Raw genomic sequence first — 24632 nt, forward strand, 5'->3', positions numbered from 1 at the left:
AAGACACTTAAGAGAGAATTTAAAGACAAATAATGCAGCCTATATCCACAGGCTACACTGTCCAGTACTTCAACTCGAAATTCCACCAAAAACACCACACATACAACACATCCAGCCCAGTTTCTTCACAGAGAAACTTGCCTCTACCAGTAAAAAGCCTCTGGAATGATAGAGAGGAGGGCATGGACAGACAAGCCCCATAGGCTGCCATTATGTGGCTTAAATAGGATACTGTGCCTTTAAGAGAACTTTCCAGAACTTTCTCCCAGTATCCCAGAATGCGTAGCAGGTCCCTCTTACTTTCAGTTCTTTTTGAAGGCGAAGCGCGCCAGACCTGTAGCATTCCCATTGAATACTTATCTCCACCGGGGAGGAGGGCGAGCGCTTATGACTATAACAGAGATACCCCTACTACAGAACTGGAGTTACAGGACAGAAACTTCTCCTTCTGTAGTAGGGGATCTCTGTGTATAGTCATAATCTAGTGAATAGAATGGCAAGCCCATCCCCACACCTAAGCGGCGGTGGAGAAAAAAGATTAACGCCACTATTGTGCGAACAAATTCCGCAGTGAAGCCTGCCCAACCTGAGCATCTGCCCTGGCATCAGTGTCCAGACAGTAATGCTTAGCAAAGGTATGAACCGACTTCCAAGTGGCTGCCTTGCAGATTTCAGCAATCGGCACATTACGAAGCAAAGCCGTCGTGGCAGCCTTGCCCCTGGTGGAATGAGCCTTAGGCTTACCTCCTAAGGTCTTGTTAGCTTTCTGGTAACATAATTGTATGCAGGACACAATCCACCTAGAAATGGACTGCTTAGAGGTAGCAAGACCTGTCCTGACGGAGCAATAATTGATAAACAATTGGTCAGACCTACGAATATCTTTAGTTTTATCCAGATAAAATTTCAACACCCTCCGAACATCCAGTGAATGGAGAGACCGTTCCGCTGGAGATGAAGCATTCTGAAAAAACGTAGGCAAAGTTATGGTCTGGTTGACATGAAAATCAGAAATAACATTGGGAAGAAATTTAGGGTGAGTACGCAGAACAACCTTAGCAGCATGAAATACAGTTTAAGGTTCTTGGCAACACAACGCCTGAATTTCACTCACCCTGCGGGCCGATGTAATGGCTCCGAGGAACGCCGCCTTCCAGGACAGGTGCTGCAACGAAGCCTTATGAATAGGTTCAAAAGGCTCCTTCATCAACCTGGACAGCACCACATTCAGTTCCCATGAAGGCGAAGGAAGCCTGACAGGAGGGAATACTTTCTTCAAGCCTTCCAGAAAATCTTTGATCACAGGGATCTGGAAGAAGGAAGTCTGTGAAGGGCATTTCCTGTATGCAGTCAATGCAGCGAGATGAACCTTAATGGAATGAACATTAAGTCCAGACTGCGCCAAATGTAGAAGGTAAGGAAAGATGACATCTTCCTTGCATGTCGTCGGGTCATGGTTCTTAGACTGGCACCAGATACAGAACCTCTTCCACTTGTAGGCATAGGAAGTCCGAGTGGAAGGTCTCTTAGACTCCTTCAGTATGTCCATACAATCCTCGGGCAGATTCAGATGGCCATATTGCACTATCTCAGGAGCCATGCCGCCAAACTCAAAGACGAGAGGTTGGGGTGCAACATCTGTCCCCCGAACTTCGTGAGAAGGTCCGGCCTGCACGGCAGCCAAATGTGAGGAAGGAGAGACCGGTGAAGCAGGTCCGTGAACCACCACTGTCTGGGCCACTCCGGGGCAATGAGTATCATCCGAGCCCTGGACCGGGCCAGCTTGATGAGCACCGCCGGAATCAGGGGAATGGGTGGAAAAGCGTACAGAATGCTGTTCGACCAGTTGATCCATAACGCATTCCCCAGCGTCCCCTGCTGGTAGTACCTGGAGGCGAAGTCTCGGCATTTGCTGTTTTCGGTGGTGGTGAACAGATCTACGTCTGGAGTTCCCCACCGTGCGAAGACTTCTCCTAGTACTTCGTTGTTTATGACCCATTTGTGGTTTTCCTGAATCAGTCTGCTCAGTGTGTCTGCCTGAACATTCTGCACACCTGGCAGATGAGTAGCTGTTATCGTCATTCCTCTGGCCAGAAGCCAGTGCCAGATCGCCTGCGCCTCCTGAGACAGAGTGCGCGATCTCGAGCCCCCCTGCTTGTTGAGGTAATACATCGTAGTGGTATTGTCCGTCTGTACAAGCAGAGAGTTGGTCTGAAAGGACGGAAGAAAGGCCTTCGGTGCCAAATGAACAGCTCTGAGTTCCAGGAAATTGATGTGATACATGGCCTCCATCGGGGACCACGTTCCTTGAATCTGTAGATGTCCGGAGTGCGCTCCCCACCCCTGGAGAGAAGCATACGTCACAACAGTCTGCGTGGGAATGTCCTTGTGGAAGGGAACTCCTCTGAGGAGATTCTCCGCTGAACACCACCACTTTAGAGACTGAAGAGCATGCAGAGACAGTCGTATCTTGTCGTCCCAAGATCCTTTCCTCTGATCCCACTGGTCCTCCAAGCACTCCTGCAGCGGTCTCATGTGCAGCTGTGCGTGTGGCATCAGGAAGATACAAGAGGCCATTGATCCCAGTAGAGAAGACACCGTCCTCACTGTTGGAGATGGATTGGTCATAAGAGCCTGAGCCTTCCCAAGGAGATAATCGTCGCTCTTCCGAAGGAGACACGCTTGCTGACAGCGTATTGATGGAGGCTCCCAAGTACTGTATGCATTGGACCAGAGTCTGGAAGACTTGGACATGTTGATGTGCAACCCCAGCTTGTTCAAGAGAACGCACGTCTTCTGGAAGTGTGCTCGCGCTTCCGAGAAAGAGGATGCCTTGATCAACCAATCGTCCAGGTACGGGTAGACAAACACCTTGTTTTTCCTTAGGTGTGCTGCTACCACTGCCATGCACTTCGAGAACGTTCTCGGCGCAGACTTTAGTCCGAATGGGAGTACTGTGTATTGATAATGATTGGCGCCGACTTGGAACCACAGGAACTTCCTGTGTTTGTGTGCAATGGGCACATGGAAGTACGCATCCTGTAGGTCTATAGCACATAGCCAGTCCCCCTGTTGCAACTGAGGATAAATCTGATGCAACGACAGCATGCGAAACTTTTCCCTGCGAATCCATCTGTTTGCCTGTCGCAAGTCCAGAATGGGCCTGAACTCGTTCTTGTCCTTCTTGCGAACCAGGAAGAACCGGGAGTACAGACCTCTTCCTCTCTGAGACAGAGGTACGTCTTCTATCGCCCTTTTCCTTAACAGGATATCCGCTTCCGCCTGAAGTTCGCGCAGCTGAAACTGCGAGCCGATTGGCGGAATCGCTGGAGGAGGGCTGATGAACCGAAGACTGTATCCATTGCAAACAATATTCAGCACCCACTTGTCCTGAGTAATTTTTCTCCACTCTGCCAGAAAAAATGGAATGCTACCCCCTACCGGAGTGGGTAACAGATCCGGGGGAAGTAAGTGCTCAGGGCCTGGACCCGGCCGGGCCTTTGGTCGCTGGAGCCGACTGTTGGCCTCCTCTGCCCTTCGGGCGTTTCTGGAACGGCTTACGGAACTGTTGATGTTGCTGCGACTGTCCCGCAGTCTGGCCACGTCCTCTGCCTTGCCCACCGAACCGCCGTTGGAACGGGCGGTCCGATTTCTTCGTTTCTTTGGGCTTTTCCAGGCCCACAGCCGTGAGCGTCTCGGCCTCCGCCTTCATGCGGGCCATTTCGTCATCCGCATTCTTCCCAAAAAGGGTCTCGCCAGAGAATGGAAGGTTGGCTACCCTGTGCTGTGCGTCCGGTTTAAGTGACGTAAGGCGGAGCCAGGCGTGGCGTCGCTGGTTAACCCCATGGCAAAAACCATGTGCCGCTAATAGGGATGAGTCCGCTGCAGCGCTGATAATCTGATTCGCTTCCAGCATCCCTTCGTTGAGCACCTCCTGGAAGTCTTCCCGCTTATCACGAGGCTAGTGTTCCGCAAACTGTTGGAGGGAGTCCCAGAGGGCGCGGTCGTAGCGGCCCAACAAAGCTGTGGCACTCGCAGTCTTCATAGAGGTCGCCGATGTTCCACATACTTTCCTCCCAGCCGAATCCATCCACCTAGACTCTTTATCAGGAGGAACCGTGGATGACGGGGTGGTGGCATGTTGTTTGCGGGCCGCCGTCACAATCACAGAGTTCGGAGGAGGTTCCGTCCTCAGAAAAGCCAGGTCCGAATCGGGAGCCCGGTATTTCTTCAGCAATCTCGATGGAGCCGCCCTAGTCACTGCAGGGGGGAGGAAAAGGTCCATGGCCGGTTCCTCCAGGCCCGGCACCAGAGGTTGCACCAGAAACACCTGTCTCGTCCACTGCTGTGTCTCGAAAATAACTGATGTCTTAGGCGTGGGCACCGTCAGAGATATGCCCAATTTGGCAGCGCCTCTCAAAAGGACATCATGGAAGGCCACCAGGTCATCAATTGGCGACACCCTCGTGTCCGGTGAACCCGACAGGGTCGGAGAGAAGTCCCTGGTTCCTGAGGACCTCGTGCGTGAGCAAGATCTGTGCCTCCTATGGCGGTGTCTCGACCGCGTGGACGACCTGTGGCGCGAACGCTCCCTCCTCCTAGAGCGAGAGCGGGATCTCCCGGTCCGTGGACGCTCCGCAGGTTTACTTGGAGGCGTCTTCCTCGGTTCCTCCTGGGGCCTCGGTCGAGGGGTCCTCTTGGGAGGCGTCGGCAGGAGAGGCTGTGACGTGTACCTCGGCGGGGGGACCGGGGGTATCACCGACTGAGGGGCAGGCCCATGCGGTGGAATCGGTGGCAGTGGTCGTCCTGGTGGAAGTGGAGGGTTGGTGGGAGGGTCCTCCTTAGGTACCGGAGGAGGGGGCGACTTAGGCCGCATAGGCGTGTACACCACCGAGTACACCGAGCCCGGTGACTCCTTCGGCGAAGGGGACCGTGACCGAGCCCCTTCAGCCGGCGATCGCTTCCTCTTGCGTCCTCCACTAGATCCAACCTGATTTTGGGCGCCAGAACTCCTCTTGCGCCGTTTAGGAGAGATGGAGCGACTCCTAGACGCTGATCTCATTCTTCTCGGCGTCGAACGTCGCCTCCGCCACTCCGGCGTCGAACGCCGCCTCCGCGACGTCGACCTCTTCATCCTCGACGCTGAACGCCGCCTCCGCGACGTCGACCTCTTCTGTCTCGACGCCGAACGCCACCTCCGCGACGTCGACCACTTCTGTCTCGACGCACAATGTCGCCTCCGCGACGTCGACCGTTCCCGTCTCGACGACGAGCGTCGGCTCCTCTTTCTCGAGGTCCTCGACGCCGACCGGCGGTGTCGCCTCGACGCCAAGCGCCGACGCCTGTCGTCCCTTCTTCGACGTCGGTAGGTCGACGATGACGATGAAGATGCAGTAGACGGTGGTCTCGACGGCGGCCGAACCAGGCCCCTCGACGTCGAATCCTCACGCCGTCTCGACCCGGAGCCCCGGGGAGATGGGGAACACACCGTCGTCATCCCTCTCGACGCCGTCGTCGAAGCAATCGACGCCGACGGAGACCGGGACCGTTTGCTGGGCTTCCTGCCTCTGGGGAGCCCCCCAGAGGCCTCAGCAGAGGCAGAGGGAACCTTCCCAGCCTGCCCAGACCCACCTGCAGCCTGCAGTCATCTCTCCTCAAGGCCTTGAAGCCTAATCTTCAGCCTGTCCCTCAGGGTCCTTGCTGAAAGTTGCTGGCAGATGGCACAGTCTTCAGGGACATGTGTTTCAGGGAGACAGACGATGCAGACGTCGTGTGGATCACTCTTGGCCTTCTTCCTTATACATGCTGGGCATTTGTCGAATAGACCAGGCCTTTTAGAGCCCTAAAAAGCCTGAACAAACACACAGGGAGAACAAAAGCACCAAGAACAAGATAAACGCAAACACTTTTATCCAAAAAGTGACAAAAATCCAATAAACCCTTGAAAAAGGGGAGAGCTCAATGCCAGGGTCCTGTTAGCAGGAGCCGGAAAAAAGAACTGAAAGTAAGAGGGACCTGCTATGCATTCTGGGAGAAAGTTCTGGAAAGTTCTCTTAAAGGCACAGTATCCTATTTAAGCCACATAATGGCAGCCTATGGGCTTGTCTGTCCATGCCCTCCTCTCTATCATTCCAGAGGCTTTTTACTGGTAGAGGCAAGTTTCTCAGTGAAGAAACTGGGCTGGATGTGTTGTATGTGTGGTGTTTTTGGTGGAATTTCTAGTTGAAGTACTGGACAGTGTAGCCTGTGGATATAGGCTGCATTATTTGTCTTTAAATTCTCTCTTAAGTGTCTTTGCAGTTCCTGCATTTTTTGACAACTTAAGAGATTATTTTTGATTGCCGGGGTCCACGCACATGGGCGGGACTATTCACTAGATTATGATTATACACAGCGATCCCCTACTACAGAAGCCAGTAATCCGCATTAGATGGCAAACTACTCCAAGGTATACAGTACAACTCAGTATACTGCATTAGACGTTACAGAGTGAGAGAGCCACTCCAAGGAGTACAGTACTAGTCAGTACACTTCATTAGATGGTACAGAGCTACAGAGCTACTCCAAGCTATAATGTAATAGCCAGTACAGTGCATTAGATTGTACAGAAAACAGAATTGATCCAAGATATACTGTATTACTAAGTAATCTATATTAGACTAGCAGCCCGTCCTGACGTTGTCCGGGTATGAATTGCTGCCGGCCAGTAGTATATTGTTTTGTAGGATTTCGTTTTGATAGCATTTCTTATCTGTGACAGACCTGTGAAACGCTTCAGTAGAGTGCGCGTTCAGTAGTGTGTGAACTCGAGTTTCCCTACTTTATTTTTCCTTGCAATATTATATAGCGCGAACTCGACAACATGGCATGAGCACAATTTACATTACAGAAGAACACATTAATTTGTGGTAGGCACGGGGAGACAAAGCGATTTGCCTGGAATCACAGGATGTTGAGCTGATGCCAAGATTCGAACGTAGCTCCCCAGCTCTAAAGTTTGCAATTCTAGAACTTGTGGTGGGAGGTGTGTCTAAAAGTGTATGTCGGTGCTGGCCATCAATGAAAGAGACCTGTGCATTTTTCAAATCGGTGGTGAAAAAGTATGAGTATGTTGCTGGAGATGTGGGCCGCCGTGCCACCAATGTACTTACTGGGGGAGGGTAAACACCCATTATTAAGCAACTTTCTTTCCGCATACCATACTTTGACTCCGCAATGCCATTATAAGGCATGGCATTATATTTTATATGCTTTTACCACGCATACATTTACAACGAAATTCGTTGTAAATGCATGAATGGTAAAAGCATGTTTTTTTTTAATGTTTGGATAAGGTAAGTATGGGTATATGTTTTGAGGTACTGAGGTATATGTTTTGGGGTGTTTGGGTATTTTAAGGTTCAGATATACTTTTGGGTTATGGGTTACAGGGGTAGTTTTAGGGTTTAGGGATAGGTATGGGTTTTGGGGTACAGGGGTGTTTTTAGGGTTCAGGGCTAGGTTTGGGTTTTGGGGTAAAGGGGTATTTTTAGGGTTCAGGGGTAGGTTTGGGTTTTGGGGTACAGGGGTATTTTAAGGGTTCAGGGCTAGGTTTGGGTTTTGGGGCACAGGGGTATTTTTAGGGTTCAGGGCTAGGTTTGGGTTTTTGGGTACGGGGTATTTTAGGGTTCAGGGGTAGGTTTGGGTTTTGGGGTACAGGGTTATTTTTATGGTTCAGGGGTAGGTTTGGGTTTTGGGGCACAGGGGTATTTTTAGGGTTCAGGGCTAGGTTTGGGTTTTGGGGTACAGGGGTATTTTAACGGTTCAGGGCTAGGTTTGGGTTTTGGGGTACAGGGGTATTTTTAGGGTTCAGGGGTAGGTTTGGGTTTTGAGGTACAGGGGTATTTATAGGGTTCAGGGCTAGGTTTGGGTTTTGGGGTACAGGAGTATTTTTAGGGTTTAGGGATAGGTTTGGGTTTTGGGGTACAGGGTATATTTATAGGGTTAAAATGGGTTAGTGTTTTAGGGGGTTGGGGTATTTTAAGGAGTAAGGGTGGGTTATGATTATAGGGTGCAGGGGTATTTAAAGGGAGCAAGGTGGACACCCGGAGCTGGAATGTACAGAACCTGGGAAGAAAAAACAAGGAAATATTGGGCACAACGCTCGCTTTTTTTTCCCGTAATCCCGCACACGCCCACGCCCCCAGCACACGCCCACAGCACACGATATGAGACATGGCATGAAGGGCGGAACGTACCAAACGCCCCCAGCGTTTGTCACGCCCCCAGCACACGCCAACAGCACTACGCAGACACGCCCACAAGGGACTACTTTGCTGGCACGGTTCTTTTACCTTTTAAATGTATATGGTGGGCGTCTGCATAGCCTATGTTCTTCTGCTGCAACTGCCCTTTCCAACGCTGTATTGGATGTTGTGATTGGTGCTGTGGTTCCTGAGATTACCAGCCTCAAAGGTTTGGGCTCTCTCTTTATTATATTACTAGCAGCCCGCCCCAGCGTTGCCTGGGGCAGAAGGGGGGTGGGGGCTGGGGGCAGCATTTCAGGCTTACGTGCACTCATGGCTCCTGCCCGTCCCTCCGCCCGTCCCTCTGTGCGCGCCCGCGGCTCTTGGCTGCTTCACTTACCTCACCCGCCGGCGTTGCCCGGGGCAGAAGGGGGCTGGTGGCAGCATTTTGGGCTTGTGTGCACACATGGCTCCCGCCCGTCCCTCGATGTGCACCCGCGGCTCTTGGCTGCTTCACTTACCTCACCCGCAGCTCCTCCCCGCGCTGCTGATTTTACCGCTCAACTGCTCCTCCGCTTCTCGCTGCTCCTCACCGCTTGACCGCCGCTCGCCGCTCCTCCCCGCGCTCATGTCCTCCGCTCTTCCTGTTGCTCCTGAACGCCGCTCCTCCCCGCGCTTCCAATGTCATCACGCAGACGTCGCGGCCGGCGCTACTTGCAAGGCACTACTTTCTTTTTATTTCAAAATTTTTTAAACAACGTATACTTTTTATTTTTATATAGCCTATGTCCTTCTGCTTGCCCAGAGGTTTTCAAATATGTCTTGGGTGTTTGGATTGGTGGTGTACTTTTCGAGTTTACCTGGCTCAAAGAACACAGTTCTCTCTTTATAATAATAGTATAGATAGCGATATTTATCGCTAAGTATGGTTAGAGACAATTTTTTTATCGCTAAGCATCGCCTATTTTTATCGCTTAGGAACCTTGCTATTATCAAGGTTTATCTCCTAAGCGATAAAAATCGGCCGAAATGCATGAATATCGCTGAAAAGTCAGCGATATTCATGCATTATCGAGCTAATGCTCTTAGCCATGTTATCCACCTCCCATTGGATAACATGGCTTAGAACTGCTCCTGGGCAGGTGTTAGCTTTTGGAGATATTCGCGCTTAGCGCGAAAATCTCCAAAAGTTGATAATAGGAGATAGCGATGTTAGCGACTGTTTCCAGTCTCTAACATCTTGGCACGCCCACTTTGCATGCCATTAGTGATAAATATCACTGACATGCAAAGCGGGGCCCAAGATGGTCGCTATCTCCTATTAGCTGTCGCTAACTGGTGTTAGCGACAGCTTGGTAATAGGGAGATAATTTTATCTCCGCTTTCTTGGTTTTTAAAGCCAAAAAGCGGAGATAATCCCCCTTGTACATATAACCCACAGTTCTCTCTTTATAATAGTAGTATAGATAGATCTACGCATGCACGAATATGTATGCATGTATGTATGTATGTAAAAACACATTTGCAAGGCTGCGCATAAACCGGGACAGGCCAGGCCAGACCAGACATAGAAGTAAGACTAAAAAACTTTAGTTCTACTTTTATTTCTAGCCTGTCCCGGTTTTTTATTTTTATATAGCCTATGTCCTTCTGCTTGCCCTGAGGTTTTCAAAGATGTCTTGGGGGTTTGGGTTGGTGGTGTACTTTTCGAGTTTACCTAGCTCAAAGGACACAGTTCTCTCTTTATAATAGTAGTATAGATATGGATGATCCAGAGCAAGAGAGCTACTAGAGGGTATACAGTACTAGTCATATACTAACCTGCATTGTAGATGGATGCACTACATCAGTGTAGATATATGCTCTAGGTTAGTGTAGGTGCATGTGCTAGGTCAGTGTAGGTTCATACACTACGTCACTTTAGGTGCACTGCATACGTTAGGTCAAAGTAGAAGTATGCGCTGGGTCAGTGTAGGTGCATGGGGTAGCTCAGGGTAGATGCACGAACTACGACAGAGTAGGTACATGAGCTAGGTCAGTATGTGCTGGGTCATTGTAGAATTATTCCATACCATACCGCCTTAAGATACCATTCCATAAAACTCCAATCCACACCATCCAATTGCATCTAATCCCTTCCTACCCCATACCATACCACCATAACATTCCATGCCATACCGTTCCATAGCACACCACACCATCCCATCATACCATATCACACCATGATACCAACCCATAGCACACCACACCATCCCATCCAATCATAACGTTCCAAACCATACAATACCATACCATACACAATCTCATCCCTTCCTATCCCATACCATACGCCCTGTTGGCCCCATCCTTATGGAATTCTCTTCCTCAATCTCTGCGCACAGAATCGTGCTTTCTGAAATTCCGTAAGGGAATAAAAACCTGGCTCTTCAACAACTAATGTCCTTTCCTCCTTTTCACCGTTCAGTTTGCCCTAGTGCCGGGAAACCTCCGGGTAGCTGCGCGCTCAATAAATGTAATAATAAATAAATAAATAAATAAACATAACATAACATTCCATACCATACCACACAAAACCATACCATACCACATCATTTTCATGAACCATAACATACAGAGCTAATCGTCACAATGATATTTACCTTTATAACTCTTCACCACCATCTCTGGGCTCTGAATCTTCACATTATTACACCTGTAATGAATAACACACACATCATCTTTGTATTAAAGAGCAATGACGGCAACAGGAACAAAGGACGAACATCACATAAGACCTGTATTTGAAATAAGATTCAGTATAAAGAGCAGCGCCTGCGGACTAGAGCTCAGTGTGAGTTACTGTTCATACACAACAGTCAAAGCTCTAATGATATCCAAAAGTACCTTTAACATCTTATGACAGGATGTGGGTGTTCTAAGGCAGATAGCTCAGTGAGACCAGTGTGCTTCATGTGAGTCCACGGAGTGCTTTAGATTGGGTCGTCTATGAGCGGTGGTCAGTTCAGTGAGAGGGGGGCTGACTAACAGGTTACATCTGCTTCTGGTGGAGTCTTGTGTATATAAAGTACGCACAGCCGGAGATTGGCCCCAATAATGCACGCATGGCTGGAGGGGTTACGTGTGCTCCTAAAACACTACAAATTCAGATGCCACATTAGTTAGGAACATATAGCCAATCAGGTAATGAACAAGTGGTCCGTGACTGCTTTAGAGAAGAGTAATTTATAGCTTATCATGTGTGTGTTGCTTAATTAAGTCTAACACTGGTCAGACATACCAACAATGAACACAACAACATACCCTGCTATCTAAGATAGATTTATTCAAAACGTACAGTCAATGTAAAACACAAAAGCGTCAAAGAATTGTTTAAGTCCAGTATATTTAATTTTATATACTTGAAACAGATCAAAAGTTAATTTAGACAAAAGGAAGGTACAAAGATTGCTCAAGGGATGGGAGAAGAAGGGTGTGCTCGTGATGGGTAGGAAAAGGTGAATAGTCACTAATATTCAGAGTTTATACATTTCTAATACTAGGCAATGGACTGGTAAAGAGACCAGTACAGAAAGGCCTGTCCCAAACAGATTATTTATAAAAATGTTTACAGTTTTTTGTAAATGCATAAATGCAACATCAAGCGAAGGGGATGGGATGAGATTCAGGCCGTCGATGGGTGGGGTGCGTTGACGTTTCGACTCGGCTTGTGCATAGAGGGTGACTTATACCTCCTGATGGAGGGTCCCGTTCTACCATCTAACATCACCAGAAAGGAGAGTTCTGACAGCCTTGGTAACATGAAGGTCTGATATGGGCCCTGCGTGATAAAAATCTGAAAACATGCTAAAATAACTAGCTTTCTCCATTAGTAAACAAAGGCCCCAGGGTCCACTATGCATGCAGGCTTACAAACACACGTTTCTGTGCACAAAAATAAACAAGGTGAAAATAGGCCTTCAAAAGAGTGTTTAGCTTCACTGTCAGCTCCCAGACCAACACCCACACACACACACACTTACCCTGGTACACGTGGTACAGCTTCCTGAAACCTCTGCTAACGTTATATTTTGAAACATAGCTTGCACAAGTATAAGCAGCAATTTCTAGCAATAAACAGCATCTATCATGGGAATTCACACTTTCAAATATGTAGAAATGTGCGTGACAGAAAAATGTCCTTTTTTAGTAATGTACAACATGTAACCATTGTGTTTAGAAAGAAGTGATGAAAATGTTCTCTTTCAAAAGTACAAAATGTTCTCTTTCAAAAGTACAAAATGTTCTCTTTCAAAAGTACAAAATGTTCTCTTTCAAAAGTACAAAATGTTCTCTTTCAAAAGTACAAAATGTTCTCTTTCAAAGGTACAAGACGTTCTGTCCTAAAAATGTACGGAACATAATGTACTGAAAACATTTCCTTCCGGTGTCCAAAACACTTGTGGTTAAACCACCTGCACCGAAAGGCCAGGGGCCAGCGTCATCATAGAACCCTAGTTCCTCAATTTTGGGTATATCAGGCCCAACTGTCAAATCTGAAATGGGACCTTTCCTGCGGATGCCCTGCTGCATGAGCGTGGAAGGATCTCTCGGCTAGCCGAAGACTATCTGACTTGGGACGTCGACGCCTCACTCAGGTTGTGGATCTCCCAGGGCAGATAGCCCATCTCTATCTCTCTCTAGATCTCTGACCCTTCAACTATCTCTCTTCATGGATATATTCCTGTATGGTAGGCTCTTTTAACATAGGTGACTGGGCTCACTCTCAGCCGTTTCCAGACACTGAATTAGTAGCAAAATGTTGTATCTTAGCTAAATCTACTTGCGCCTTCTTTGCCCTGCCCTCATAATTCAGGGCTCTGATAGAGATGTGCAATCTATGACAATGGACCTGTCTCAGATGGTTGGCCCATAGACAGCTGGGTTCTATATTCTTGTACTCAGTAGTGTAGAATCTTTGATCATCTGTGTTAGTGTTCTCTTTAAATACATTTCATTCCAGCATTTCCTTGAGATATTTTGAGCATTAGTCATCCAGCATTCTTACCAGACAGAGCGAAGTCTGGGTCATATTTAGAAAATTACATTGTTGCTTGAACTGATATGCATTTAGCTCTTTGTTTGTTAATTGAAAAATAAAGTGCCACTCCAATTTGAACGTCTGGTATTTTACATTTGTATTCCTTCTCTTACTCAGTGGAGTGCTGTGTTGGTGATGTGCGAATCTTAGCCACACCTAAAAGTGGTGACCACTGACCGAAGGGGTCAAGACCTTCCCCTTCACACGTGGCGCCCAACTTCATCGTACCTGCCTGATCCATTCTGAGGAGGAATTCGGTGGTCTTCCACGAGCCGCATTGGGTGTCCCCGCCGCAGCCTCTTGCCTACCATTGGTGAGTCAAGGAACGTTTTATTTTTTTCCCCTTGAGTCCCGGTGTTGGCTACTTGGCTGTGTGCGGGCCCCGTGTGCCTGGTTCTGGGCTAGACTCCTGACCCCCCCCACAGAATTGCACATGGTCACGATCCAAGAACCCTCTGTGCCCCTCAGTGGTCACATTTTCTAACTTGTCATTACGATTTTCATGTCAATGGTTCTGCGCCTCATTTTTGCACATATCTGTTCTTAACAATTGCTGTTGTGGTTTGTGGTTTGTCGGTGTCAGACAAGTCTCTCTCTGTCGGTTCCAGGCCGAGGAGAGCGCCTCTGTGGTTACTTCTTTCCTGTCAACTACCCCCAGGTTTCTGATCCCTCTCGACAGTTTGAGTCTGTGAGCTGGGTGTGGTCCGGACATTACAGGTCCTGACTCGGGTTTGAGACCCACCCTGCCCCTTTTCTGTGGGCAGGTTCCTGATCCCTCTTCCAAGTCGAGTCTTGGGAGCTGGGTGTCCCCTGGGATTATCCAGGGTCGGAGGTTCTAGGTTCTCCACTGGGGGTCGTTTGACTCTGACTTTCACACTCTGGCATCCTTGCCACCTACCTTTACCACTGGCTGCTTCCCTTCAATCCTTTACTAAAATACTACACTGTCTTCTTTCTTTTTTCATCGTCATGCCATAAATACATTTCTCTTTTCTCCTATTCAATTCACTACATACCGTGCCCATTCTACTTCTGCTTTTTTTTCACCGCCTTCTACTCCCCCACCCACCCCTCCCTTCACTCCACTTCTCAGCTTTACTGTCCACCCCTCTTCAATGAGGGCTCTGCCTTCGCTTTACTTTCCTCCAGACCTATTTTTACACGGTCTGGCTGTATTATTGTACATTTCCCTGCCGCTCCTACGGCCACCCAGCCAGCGCCCCAGCCAACGCCCACGGACTTCCTGCCTTTCACACCAGCGGCAAGAGGAACTGCTCTGTGCCATCTGTGGTTCATTCCGCTCATCGCGGACTCACTTCCTCCCCTGGCGCAGCAGCGCCACTCTGCCTCACAGCTCCCCCGAGCCCCCACCCGTCTATAACATTTAAACTCTACACACGTTCTACACACGTTCTCTCGCTCATCTTTTCTCCTCTTCCATGCTCTTCCTTCATTCTTTTTCTCACTACCACTGCTACACTCCTCTCTCTCCCTATCCATACCTACCTCTTTCATTCACTCCACCCTGTTTTTCCCTCCCTCCTCGTCACATTTATCACACCCTTGCACCTGCCTGTGCTTACATTGCTGCTGACATTATTTTACACTGTCTCTCTCTCCTCCTGCTATTACATCTCTACATTGGTAACGTTCATTATTTCGCTCACTAAATACTCCACTTCTTCCTTTGCCACCTTTGCTACTTCTGACATCTCTGTTCTCTGTTCTTCCATTACTGGAATTTCATACCCAGCCCGTGGATATCTTCAGGTCATTGATCACATTGGCAAAAAGTGACATTTCATATCTTGATAATTGTTCTGGTCCTCAAGTACTGAAATGTATTTTCTACATCGTTCTTTTATTTCATATATTGGTCATTGATCTGATCTTCAAGTAGTGAGATTTAATATCTAGATCGTTCTTTTATATCTTGGTGATTCATCTGCTCTTCTACATCGTTTTACTTCAGGATGCATCCTCTGTATGTCATCAGTATTTATTGTTCTGTCATCATGTTGTTGATTATGTACTATGTTGATTATTGACCTTCTCAATTTCATGTTTTGTTCATTTGCCCTGCTCTATGTCACATGTGCTCTTGCATTCATGTGCTTTGTGTAAGTAGCAGCTGTGCTTTGTGACTACGACACCAATTCCCTTCCCTGTGACCCATTGTTCCCTTACTCATCTCTCTGCCTTGCCCCTCACCTAGGTACAGTGTACCACACGCCTTATAAATACCCCATTCCTCGCACGCCTCATTGGTCGCATTGCCTTTCCCACATTACCCTTCCTTTCTCCACACATAGCACGCCCATTTTGTGCCAATCATTTGCTTCACAATTGATTGCCAAGAGGAGGGAAGAAGTCATTCATCCTCTCCTGCCTCCCTACATCCCTTGCCTATACGTGTTATGCCTTACACCCGCCTATTTCCGTAATGTCCACTAGCCCCCCACACATTCACCAGTGTACCATTCAGTTCCTTCACGGCATACCTGACCTACTTCACAATTCCGCAACCAACGAATTCACATCCCTTACCGACAAACACCGCACCATACTCACAGACGCCTGGACACTTTTAGGAGCTAACCTTACACCAGGCACCCAACTTAACATCTCCACCCAAGCTCTTGATAATCTTCCAGACATATCTCTTACCCCACCATCCCCAGACACCGCTGCCCCTCAGCAGTTATATACAGAGGACACCTCTAGTTCTGGCTCTTCCACCCTATCTGTTCCCCACTCACTCCCCCCTGAATGCCCAGAGTACCCATATCACCCTGCTACCTCACCCATTCTCATCACTGACGACGAGTCTTCACGAGATTCAATTCTCACCATTAACGACGATTTTTCACTGGAATCAATACTGTCAAGTACCACATTTGAAATAGTATACATCCCACCGCCAGAGGGAAGAGGACCAAACTCTCCTCAACCATCCAGCCCCAACGAAGATACATTACCCCTTTTGAGAGCACTTCTGTCTGATCCCTCATAAAATCCTGGCCCCAGCATTCTGCCACACCTGCAGAGTCCATCACACTGCTCCAACTTTCACATAAGGGAATGTGCGATCATACCACTGATCATATCACCATATTCCTGATAAACAATAACGTTGTAGGCATTTCTGACGGCCACCCCTCTTGTTTTGTCCACGTCACACCCCTCAGTAGCACTGTTCTTCTCTCAATATTTCGGGCACTCAATATCGATTACGCCTACCCTCGTCAAGTCACTCTATCTCTCGCACCAGCATTTTCACGCCCCGCCGAGCCTGTAGTAAAGGCTCTCCCACACAAACAGTTCCACGCACCACCGCCCCCATAGTAAAGGATCACAGCAGCACTCACTACACCTCTGCATCACCTGCCTATCAAATCACAGGAAACAAACCCCATGCAGGCTCTTCAGGCAGTTTACGATAAACGAATATTTGGCACGTCAGTGCATAGAACTCCAGAGTGGATCTATATAAGGATCCGCCTATTATCCCCAGGCCTAGAACTTCCCACTGTATTCGAGTCCTCCTGGCCACGGAACCCACTGCAAAGCAAAATTCGCGACGCCTTTGCCCGTCACAATCTCGAATTCCCTGACTTCTCCCCAGAGGGAAAATACAGGGGACCTGACGAAATAGATTTAAGATTCATACTCTACCACATTGTCTGTACTGAAGTAGGAGAAGAGCTCATCAGAGACCTGCCTCCTCACGACTATAGCCCTGCACAAACTTCACAGCCCACAGACCCCAGCCCTCACAACAACTAGGCGAAAACACAACCAGGCAGGGTTGCTCAGTCTCTCATACATACATCAGACAGTATCCTACACAGGTTTGCAGCGACCATATAGGCACTAAGTAACCTCATGAATAGGATACAGAATCCCACCGTGTATAAAACACCGTACGGCTATCATATATATTTTATTGTGCATCTTGCAAATTTGGGAGGACCAGCAATCCTGTCAGGATTCTTCCCCAGACACCCACTCCAGTCTCAGATAGCAGACGCCTGCTTTGGCGGCCAACTCCAGTTCCCTGGGTGCACCCCCACACAAAATAGGCAGTTGCAAAAGGAGGTTTATGACCACGCCCTAGCAGGAGTAGCAGAAGAACTCGTGCCCAATCTCTAGAGAAGCGTGGCCAATACCCCGCATTAAAACCCCTGCCTTGCCGGCCCACAAATATCTTGTCATGGCAACACCACTCCAACATGTCCTGAAAACTTTCAGTGCCCAAGAAAAACGCATACTCAAACACTGTAGGGAGCTTCACAAATTAACAAAGAATATGGATTATCCGTGGCCCTCTGAAGGTTCTTTTGACGTAAATACTCTCGAGCACGCCACCACGTTCCTAAACACCAAATATTCTGGAGCCAGATTACAAAAAAGGAAAGAACCCTTAGCTCTCTGGCGTATTTTTAAAGAAAACACGCAAGAGCATCCTGCCACCCTGCCCACTGCACCTTCTGCGCCCCCACCATATCAGGCCAATGGCATGTACCCTGCCCTAGGATCAGCAAAGAACAAAGAACTAGATTTGCAGAGCACAACTAACTCCTTACCCACTGTCGGATAGGATCAACTCCCAAGTGACCTCTTTTCCACACCCGAACACCCTCCACCAGGTGGTGACGGTAGTACTGCCTCATCGCCGCCACCCGGCATCAGCAGTGGCCCACTGCTCCCCGCCACAGGTCCAACCACCACACCCGTCACAATGCAAGCCCCAGTCAGTCCCCTCCACGTAACACCTGCCGCCGGTGGCAGTCCAACACTGCACGCCACAGTCCCAGGGTTGCCAGGACAAATAAGTGCGCAGTTTTCACTGCAACTGAACCCCACCTCCGTTCCAGCCCTACCGGGTGAGGAGGAGGACGAAAATGCGGACTGTAGGTCCATCGCCTCATCAAATAATTCACACGCATCATCACACCACTCCTCTCGCCATGCACCCCCGCACTACCATGATCTCAACAACGTCCGCGAGACCATTGCTCCATCACCCCAGGAACAAGGGCCCACCTCACGAGACAGCATACCATTCGGCGGTACAAGCACAGGCGAATCACTAATGACATTTTCCTCAATTCACCAACAGAATAAGGAAAGGGAGACACAGGGCCCGCCGGCACCTGAGTTGGTCCATTATGACAACTGGAGACCGGCCATAGAACTCAATAAAAGCCTAGAGTGCAGTCCCAACGGGGATACCCGAGCAGACATGATCAGCAGTGAAGCACCACACGACCCTGACCATGACGACCTAATGCGGGTAATCCGACGTGCGTCATGTAAGTTAGAACACATAAGTGACAGGATGTCTGAGATTGTCAGAATCACTCACCCCGACACGTCACCCACCCAGCAAACATCACAGGCAGATCCCTTTGGAGGTGCTGAAGGGACTAGGGACCTAGGCAACGGTCAACCACAGACATCACTTTTCCCGTCCACATCTATGCAAAAAGCGGGCCCCTCTCGGGACATGGGAAACTATGGAAGACTACCCGGAGTACAGTACCATGGGTCCCCCTCCCAGAGCCACCAGACTACTGCACCTGACCATACACGCACTCCCACTGGGCCGGCACTGGTCCATTTCACATTCCCTGACAGACCATCTCGGCATCTCACGCCCGTGGCGGATCCGTTTGCTCCACTATCCGCCACAGCCATGAGAGACTCCCTCAGCCCGTCACGCGCCCCAAGCTTGACAGAAAAACCAACAAACTCATTCTTTGACAATCAGACAGAACGCCCAATAAACACATTCTTTGATAACCAGGAATTATCGAACACAGGGGACCCAGTGAAGAAAAAGAAGAAAAGGACAACAGAGGTAGAAAGACTAGCTGTGTTAGGAACACACGGACGCCCAGAGGACATCGCATACGATGCCCCCGGCAATGACGCTCCCATCAAATACCAAGTCACTGGCACTGCCTCCATGCGAAACACTCGAGCTAGAACAGGCAATGGCATGTTCCTTAGCAGGCCTTGTGCCCTGCGGGACAAGGACCTTACCCCCAACCAAATAGTGGAGATAGGCGAGAATTCAGATTTCGCTGTCATCCCCTTCACAGACAATCTGGCCGGATGGACAGAGTCCCTAGCCCCACAGATGATCCCATGGCCAAGGGAAGGGTCTTTCGAACCGCAGCATATGGCCACAGCTGTAGAATGTATCCTAGAGGGTGTAGGGGATGAAGACTGGGACTACGACTATATGCGAGCCAGTCTTGAAATTTGGCAGAAATATGCAATAAGATATGACACCACAAGACCAAAGTATCCAGGTGTAGGGATTAGTCGCCAGATGCCGCTAATATACAAAACACCAGGGGCCCCCGCGATATACAACTGCTGGTCCTATGCAGAGAAGGAAGCCATTAAAAAGAACCTCCCACCCCTCACAGAGGGTGCCAGCAAATGGATAGTGGCCCTAGAGAAGAATACCACAGGCACCAAACCAGGGATTGGAGACATGAAAAGTTTGCTTATATCCATCATGGGAGGGGAAGCAGAAGAAATTTTCACAAGTATTAGTAGAGGATTAATAACAATGAACGAGACAAAATATGATGGGGAACCATTTGATAAAATAAGGGCGGCAGTCTGGACTAAGTTGAAATTAAAATACCCCGATGTTCCCGATATCGGGTCTCTCATGTCTCTGACCATGCAAACAAATGAGGACCCTATTAATTTCATTTCTAGAATGAAAGAAAAATGGCATCAAGAGCTAGGTGACTCCTGGAATACAACAGGAGGGAACAGCAGGCTCTTTTACCACATGGTGAAGAGGGGACTGCCAGACGACGTGCAGGAGAAATTAGATGGGGTGGTAGCCATGGAAGCAAAACCATGGCCCGAGATACAGGACCACATCATACATTTCTGCAAAAAGAAAATAGAACAGGAAAAAAGTAGACAACTAGCCATTGAAAATGCAGCTGCAAAGCTAGTACAGCAGAAGCTTAATAGGAAAAAGGATACAGTGGACAATCTCATGCTGGCGGCACCAGTCAGCCAAATGACAGCTGTCACCACCTTTCCACAGGACGCTCGAAATGTCCTCGCCAACAATCCCCAGCCCACTCCGCAGCAAGTGCAGCAGCCTGCCGTGCAATATGCGCAAGCACAGCCGCCACAAACACAACCAGCCATACAGTATGTACAGACTTCACCACAGCCAGCCATACAGTATGTGCAGACTCCGCCACAACAGACAGTACAGTATGTGCAAGCCCAGCAGCAGCCCACAGTGCAGTACATCCAACAACAGCCCCCAGTGCAGTATCTGGCACCACAACCGGCCTACAGTAATGACCAACATCAGTATTACAACAACAATAGAAATACCGGGATGCAGGGAAGGGGCAACGGACAGCAAAGGGCCCAACTACAGCCAGGCCAACGTACATGCTTCTATTGTCACAAAGTGGGGCACCTGCAAAGAGAGTGTCGTTCTAGGATTCGAGACCAAGGCCAACAAGTTATGGGTCCCGCCCAGCAAACACCCCTGCAGTTCCAACCACAACAACAAATGTATGCTCAGGCACCCCAGATGGTGTATGCTTATGCCCAACAAACACCACAGCAGAATATGCAGCTAGCACCGCTCCAGACACCTGTAATGACCCAAGCTCAACAGCAATCCACAATGATGCAAGTTCCCGTGCAACTGCAGCAACAGTCACCCTCATACCAAGTGATGCCCCAAGCCCAAGCTGCCCCACCACCAGGTGGTGTGGTAGTCACGTCCAATAACCCATTTGCACAAGGCACCATCCAGCAATACTCACGCTAGGACAGCCCACAGACAACTCTTGTGTGCCCAGTTTTATCATGCATCATGAGCGGTGAAGATGACCCCACCGTCCTGGTCACGATAAACAATAAAACATATAGCTTCCTCATTGACACAGGCGCCACATACTCCTGCATTACAGGCGGACACCTGCCTATTTCTGATCAAGTAGCGGACACACAGGGATTCTCTGGGGCAATAGCAAGGGTCCCCTTTACAAAGCCAGTACCTCTGCAAATAGGAGACCGGGTGCTGGAGCAACAACTGCTTTATTCACCACACTCTCCAGTCAACCTTTTAGGGAGAGACCTAATGGCTAAACTGAACATGACTATTCACTTCCATGAGAACGGAACAATGGTTTGCTCTATACCTGGCACACCCTTAGCTAGAATGATGGCACTCACTGCTCAATCTTCCCTGACAGATCAAATGAGGGCTCGCCCTGTGGATGAACAAGCATTCTCCACTGCGGTACACATCATTGTAGCCAACACACCTGAACTGCACCAGCGCACTGTCCAGCTCCCGAAGGAATTCCTCTTTCGTCCGGAGTCCCAGCACTTTCAGATATGGGACAACAGCATAATCCTAGGCATACGTGCTCTTCACATTACACCTACATACGGGGCATTCATAGCAGGAGACGACAATATGCGCTCATGGGCCTGTGTGATTTTCATTGAACCCGGACACCAAGTGAGGGACATTACAGATGAACAGCTCTTTGGGGATCCTGATAACTATCCAATAACAGAGATTGTCTACGAGTATGAGGTACCCCTGTCAGCGACAGTGGAAAAAAGAACACCCACTGCCCCGCAGAAATATGACTCAGTGCGTGAAGCTGACTTAGCCCAAGTCCCGCCACACCTGTGGACCACTGGTCCTAATGATGTGGGCCTCATCCGCTCTGCTACTCCCTTTAAGATAACACTGAAAGAAGGCGCGATCCTACCCAGAATAAAACAGTACCCACTTTCCAAGGAAGCAGAGGAAGGCATTGCCCCAACAATACAAGCCCTGCTAGATCAAGGAGTCATATACCCATGTGTATCTCCAGTTAACACCTGCCTTTTTCCTGTGCGCAAAGGCAAGACCAATCAGTGGCGCTTAGTTCATGATTTGCGCTCAATAAACAACATAGTGGTACCAGAATTTCCCATTGTCCCAGACCCTTCCGTCATCCTCACCAATGTTCCCCCGAATGCACAATACTTTTCGGTGATCGACCTGAAAAATGCGTTTTTCAGCGTCCCCCTTCACCCAGACAGTCAGTACCTATTGGCTTTCGTATTCGGCGGGGTGCAAATGACTTACCGGCGTTTGCCTCAGGGGTACTGTGAGTCCCCGAGCGTATTCAACAGAGTCGTCAAAGAGGACTTATCGAACTTCCAATGTCACAGTACCTTACTGCAGTATGTCGATGACATTTTGCTCTGCAGCACTACAGAATCCCAGTGCAGAACTGATACAGTCTCTCTGCTCACCACACTAGCTCATAGAGGCTACAAGGTGGACAAAAACAAACTTCAGTACTGCCAAACAGAAGTACAATACCTCGGTCAGTTAATATCAGCATCAGGGAGACGGGTCACGCCAGACAGAGTTGAAGCCATCAAAGGGACATCAGAGCCCCAAACTGTCAAAGACATGCAAAAGTTCCTAGGATTAGTGAACTATGTCCGCCAGTGGGTCTTTGATTTTTCCACAATAACTGCCCCTTTGTTGAAAGCAGTTAAAGCAGCCAAAGACAGACGCAACAAAATAGACTGGACACCCGAAATGACAGCATCCTTTAAACAGCTCAAAGATGAAATAACAAACGCACCAGTGTTAGGCACACCTGACTACACAAAAGAATTCTACCTGTTTACCCACTGCAATGGCCAGGTCATGACTGCCGTCCTCACTCAGAAATACCCAATGGGCCACAAGCCCCTTGCTTACTTCAGCGGAATGCTGGATTCAGTCATGAAAGGTCATTACCCCTGCGAGCAAGCTCTTGCTGCGGCAGCCTTTGCAGTGGATAAAAGCACACCCATTGTCATGGGATCCCCTTTGACACTATACACTGAGCACGCTGTCTTTGCCATAATTCAGAAAGCTAAAACAACATTGACAACACAAAGAGTGTCAGGTTATGAAGTCATACTGTCATTACCCACCCTGAAGGTTGTTAAATGTCACACAGTCAACCCAGCCACATTCTTTGCCCATCCCATTGCCGCATCCGATGATGACACCCATGACTGTGCCACATATTGTCCTGATGAATCAGGAGCAGCAAAAGAGGACCCCCTGCCAAACAGCACTGTATATTTTGTAGATGGGTCCTCCACAATAGACCAAGAAACAGGGATCAGATACACAGGAGCCGCAGTGGTTAGGGCTCAGCAGCATGAGTCCTCTGACTCCCTAGACATTGTACAACAAATTACATTGCCATCGCACTACTCCGCCCAAGCCGCTGAACTAGTGGCACTAATTGGCGCTTTAAACAACGGGGCTGGTGACCGCATCACTGTATACTCAGACTCTGCATATGTCACAACAACGACACACTCGAGCATCTTGCGCTGGAAAAGGCGCGGATTCCTCAAATCAGATGGAACACCGGTATGTCACAAACAATTGTTGGAAGAACTAATAGAAGCCCTGACACTTCCAACAGAGGTAGCCGTTGTCAAATGTGCTGCTCACACGAGTGGACAAGACTTTGTGTCCAGAGGCAACGCTCTGGCAGACTGGGCAGCCAAAGCCGCAGCCAGACCCCCCTTACCTTTCACTGAGCATGACCCACACAACACCCCAATTTTACTTGCCCAAGCTGTAACACCAACAGAACTGACAAAGACAAATGAAGACAGTGTACCCTTAACACCACACACAGACAACAACAACGACACAAACACCATCCCTATTGACCCAAATGCTTCCTGCCCACTCGATGACACACAACAATACGATTTCATTGCCCAATTGCATCTCAGAGAGATACAAGAAAGTGCACCACCACAAGAGAAAGAGTTATGGAAAAAGAGGGGAGTACAGCAGGACCCTGCTGATTTTATTTACAGACAGACCATGTCCGGAAAACCTGTCATGCCACAAGCCTTACTGCAGGTAGCGTTAGATCAACTTCACCTTCCCGCACATGTCTCCCGAGATAACATGTCCACCACATTACAAGCAGACTGGTTCATTCCCAATGCTTATGAACTAATACAGCTATTTGTTAACAAATGCATCATTTGCCAACAGTATTCCCCAAACCCAACTCTCAAAACTGTTGCCTCCACTATTCCTAAACCTTCTGGCCCATTCAAAGAACTCCACCTTGACTATGTCGACATGATTGATCGGTGCCAAAATTACCGATATCTCATTGTGGTAGTATGCCCCTTCTCACGGTGGATCGAAGCTGGACCATGCGTCCACTGCGATGCCAAAGCAGCAGCCACATTCCTGCTCCGTGACGTCATCTCCCGCTTTG

General features: G+C 48.8%; 1 protein-coding gene across 1 annotated transcript in view; it reads right to left on the minus strand.

The window, feature by feature from the left end:
- Nucleotides 1-24632, minus strand: part of LOC147710144 (E3 ubiquitin-protein ligase TRIM11-like) — a 188138-nt gene that overhangs the window by 26050 nt on the left and 137456 nt on the right. The window contains exon 5 of the mRNA XM_086920838.1: nucleotides 10865-10917. Within this exon, the coding sequence (XP_086776964.1) occupies nucleotides 10865-10917 (53 nt within the window). The remainder of the gene's footprint in view (nucleotides 1-10864; nucleotides 10918-24632) is intronic.

The sequence above is a fragment of the Lissotriton vulgaris genome, chromosome 5, assembly GCF_964263255.1.
Source record: "Lissotriton vulgaris chromosome 5, aLisVul1.2, whole genome shotgun sequence".
NCBI classification, from domain to species: domain Eukaryota; kingdom Metazoa; phylum Chordata; class Amphibia; order Caudata; family Salamandridae; genus Lissotriton; species Lissotriton vulgaris.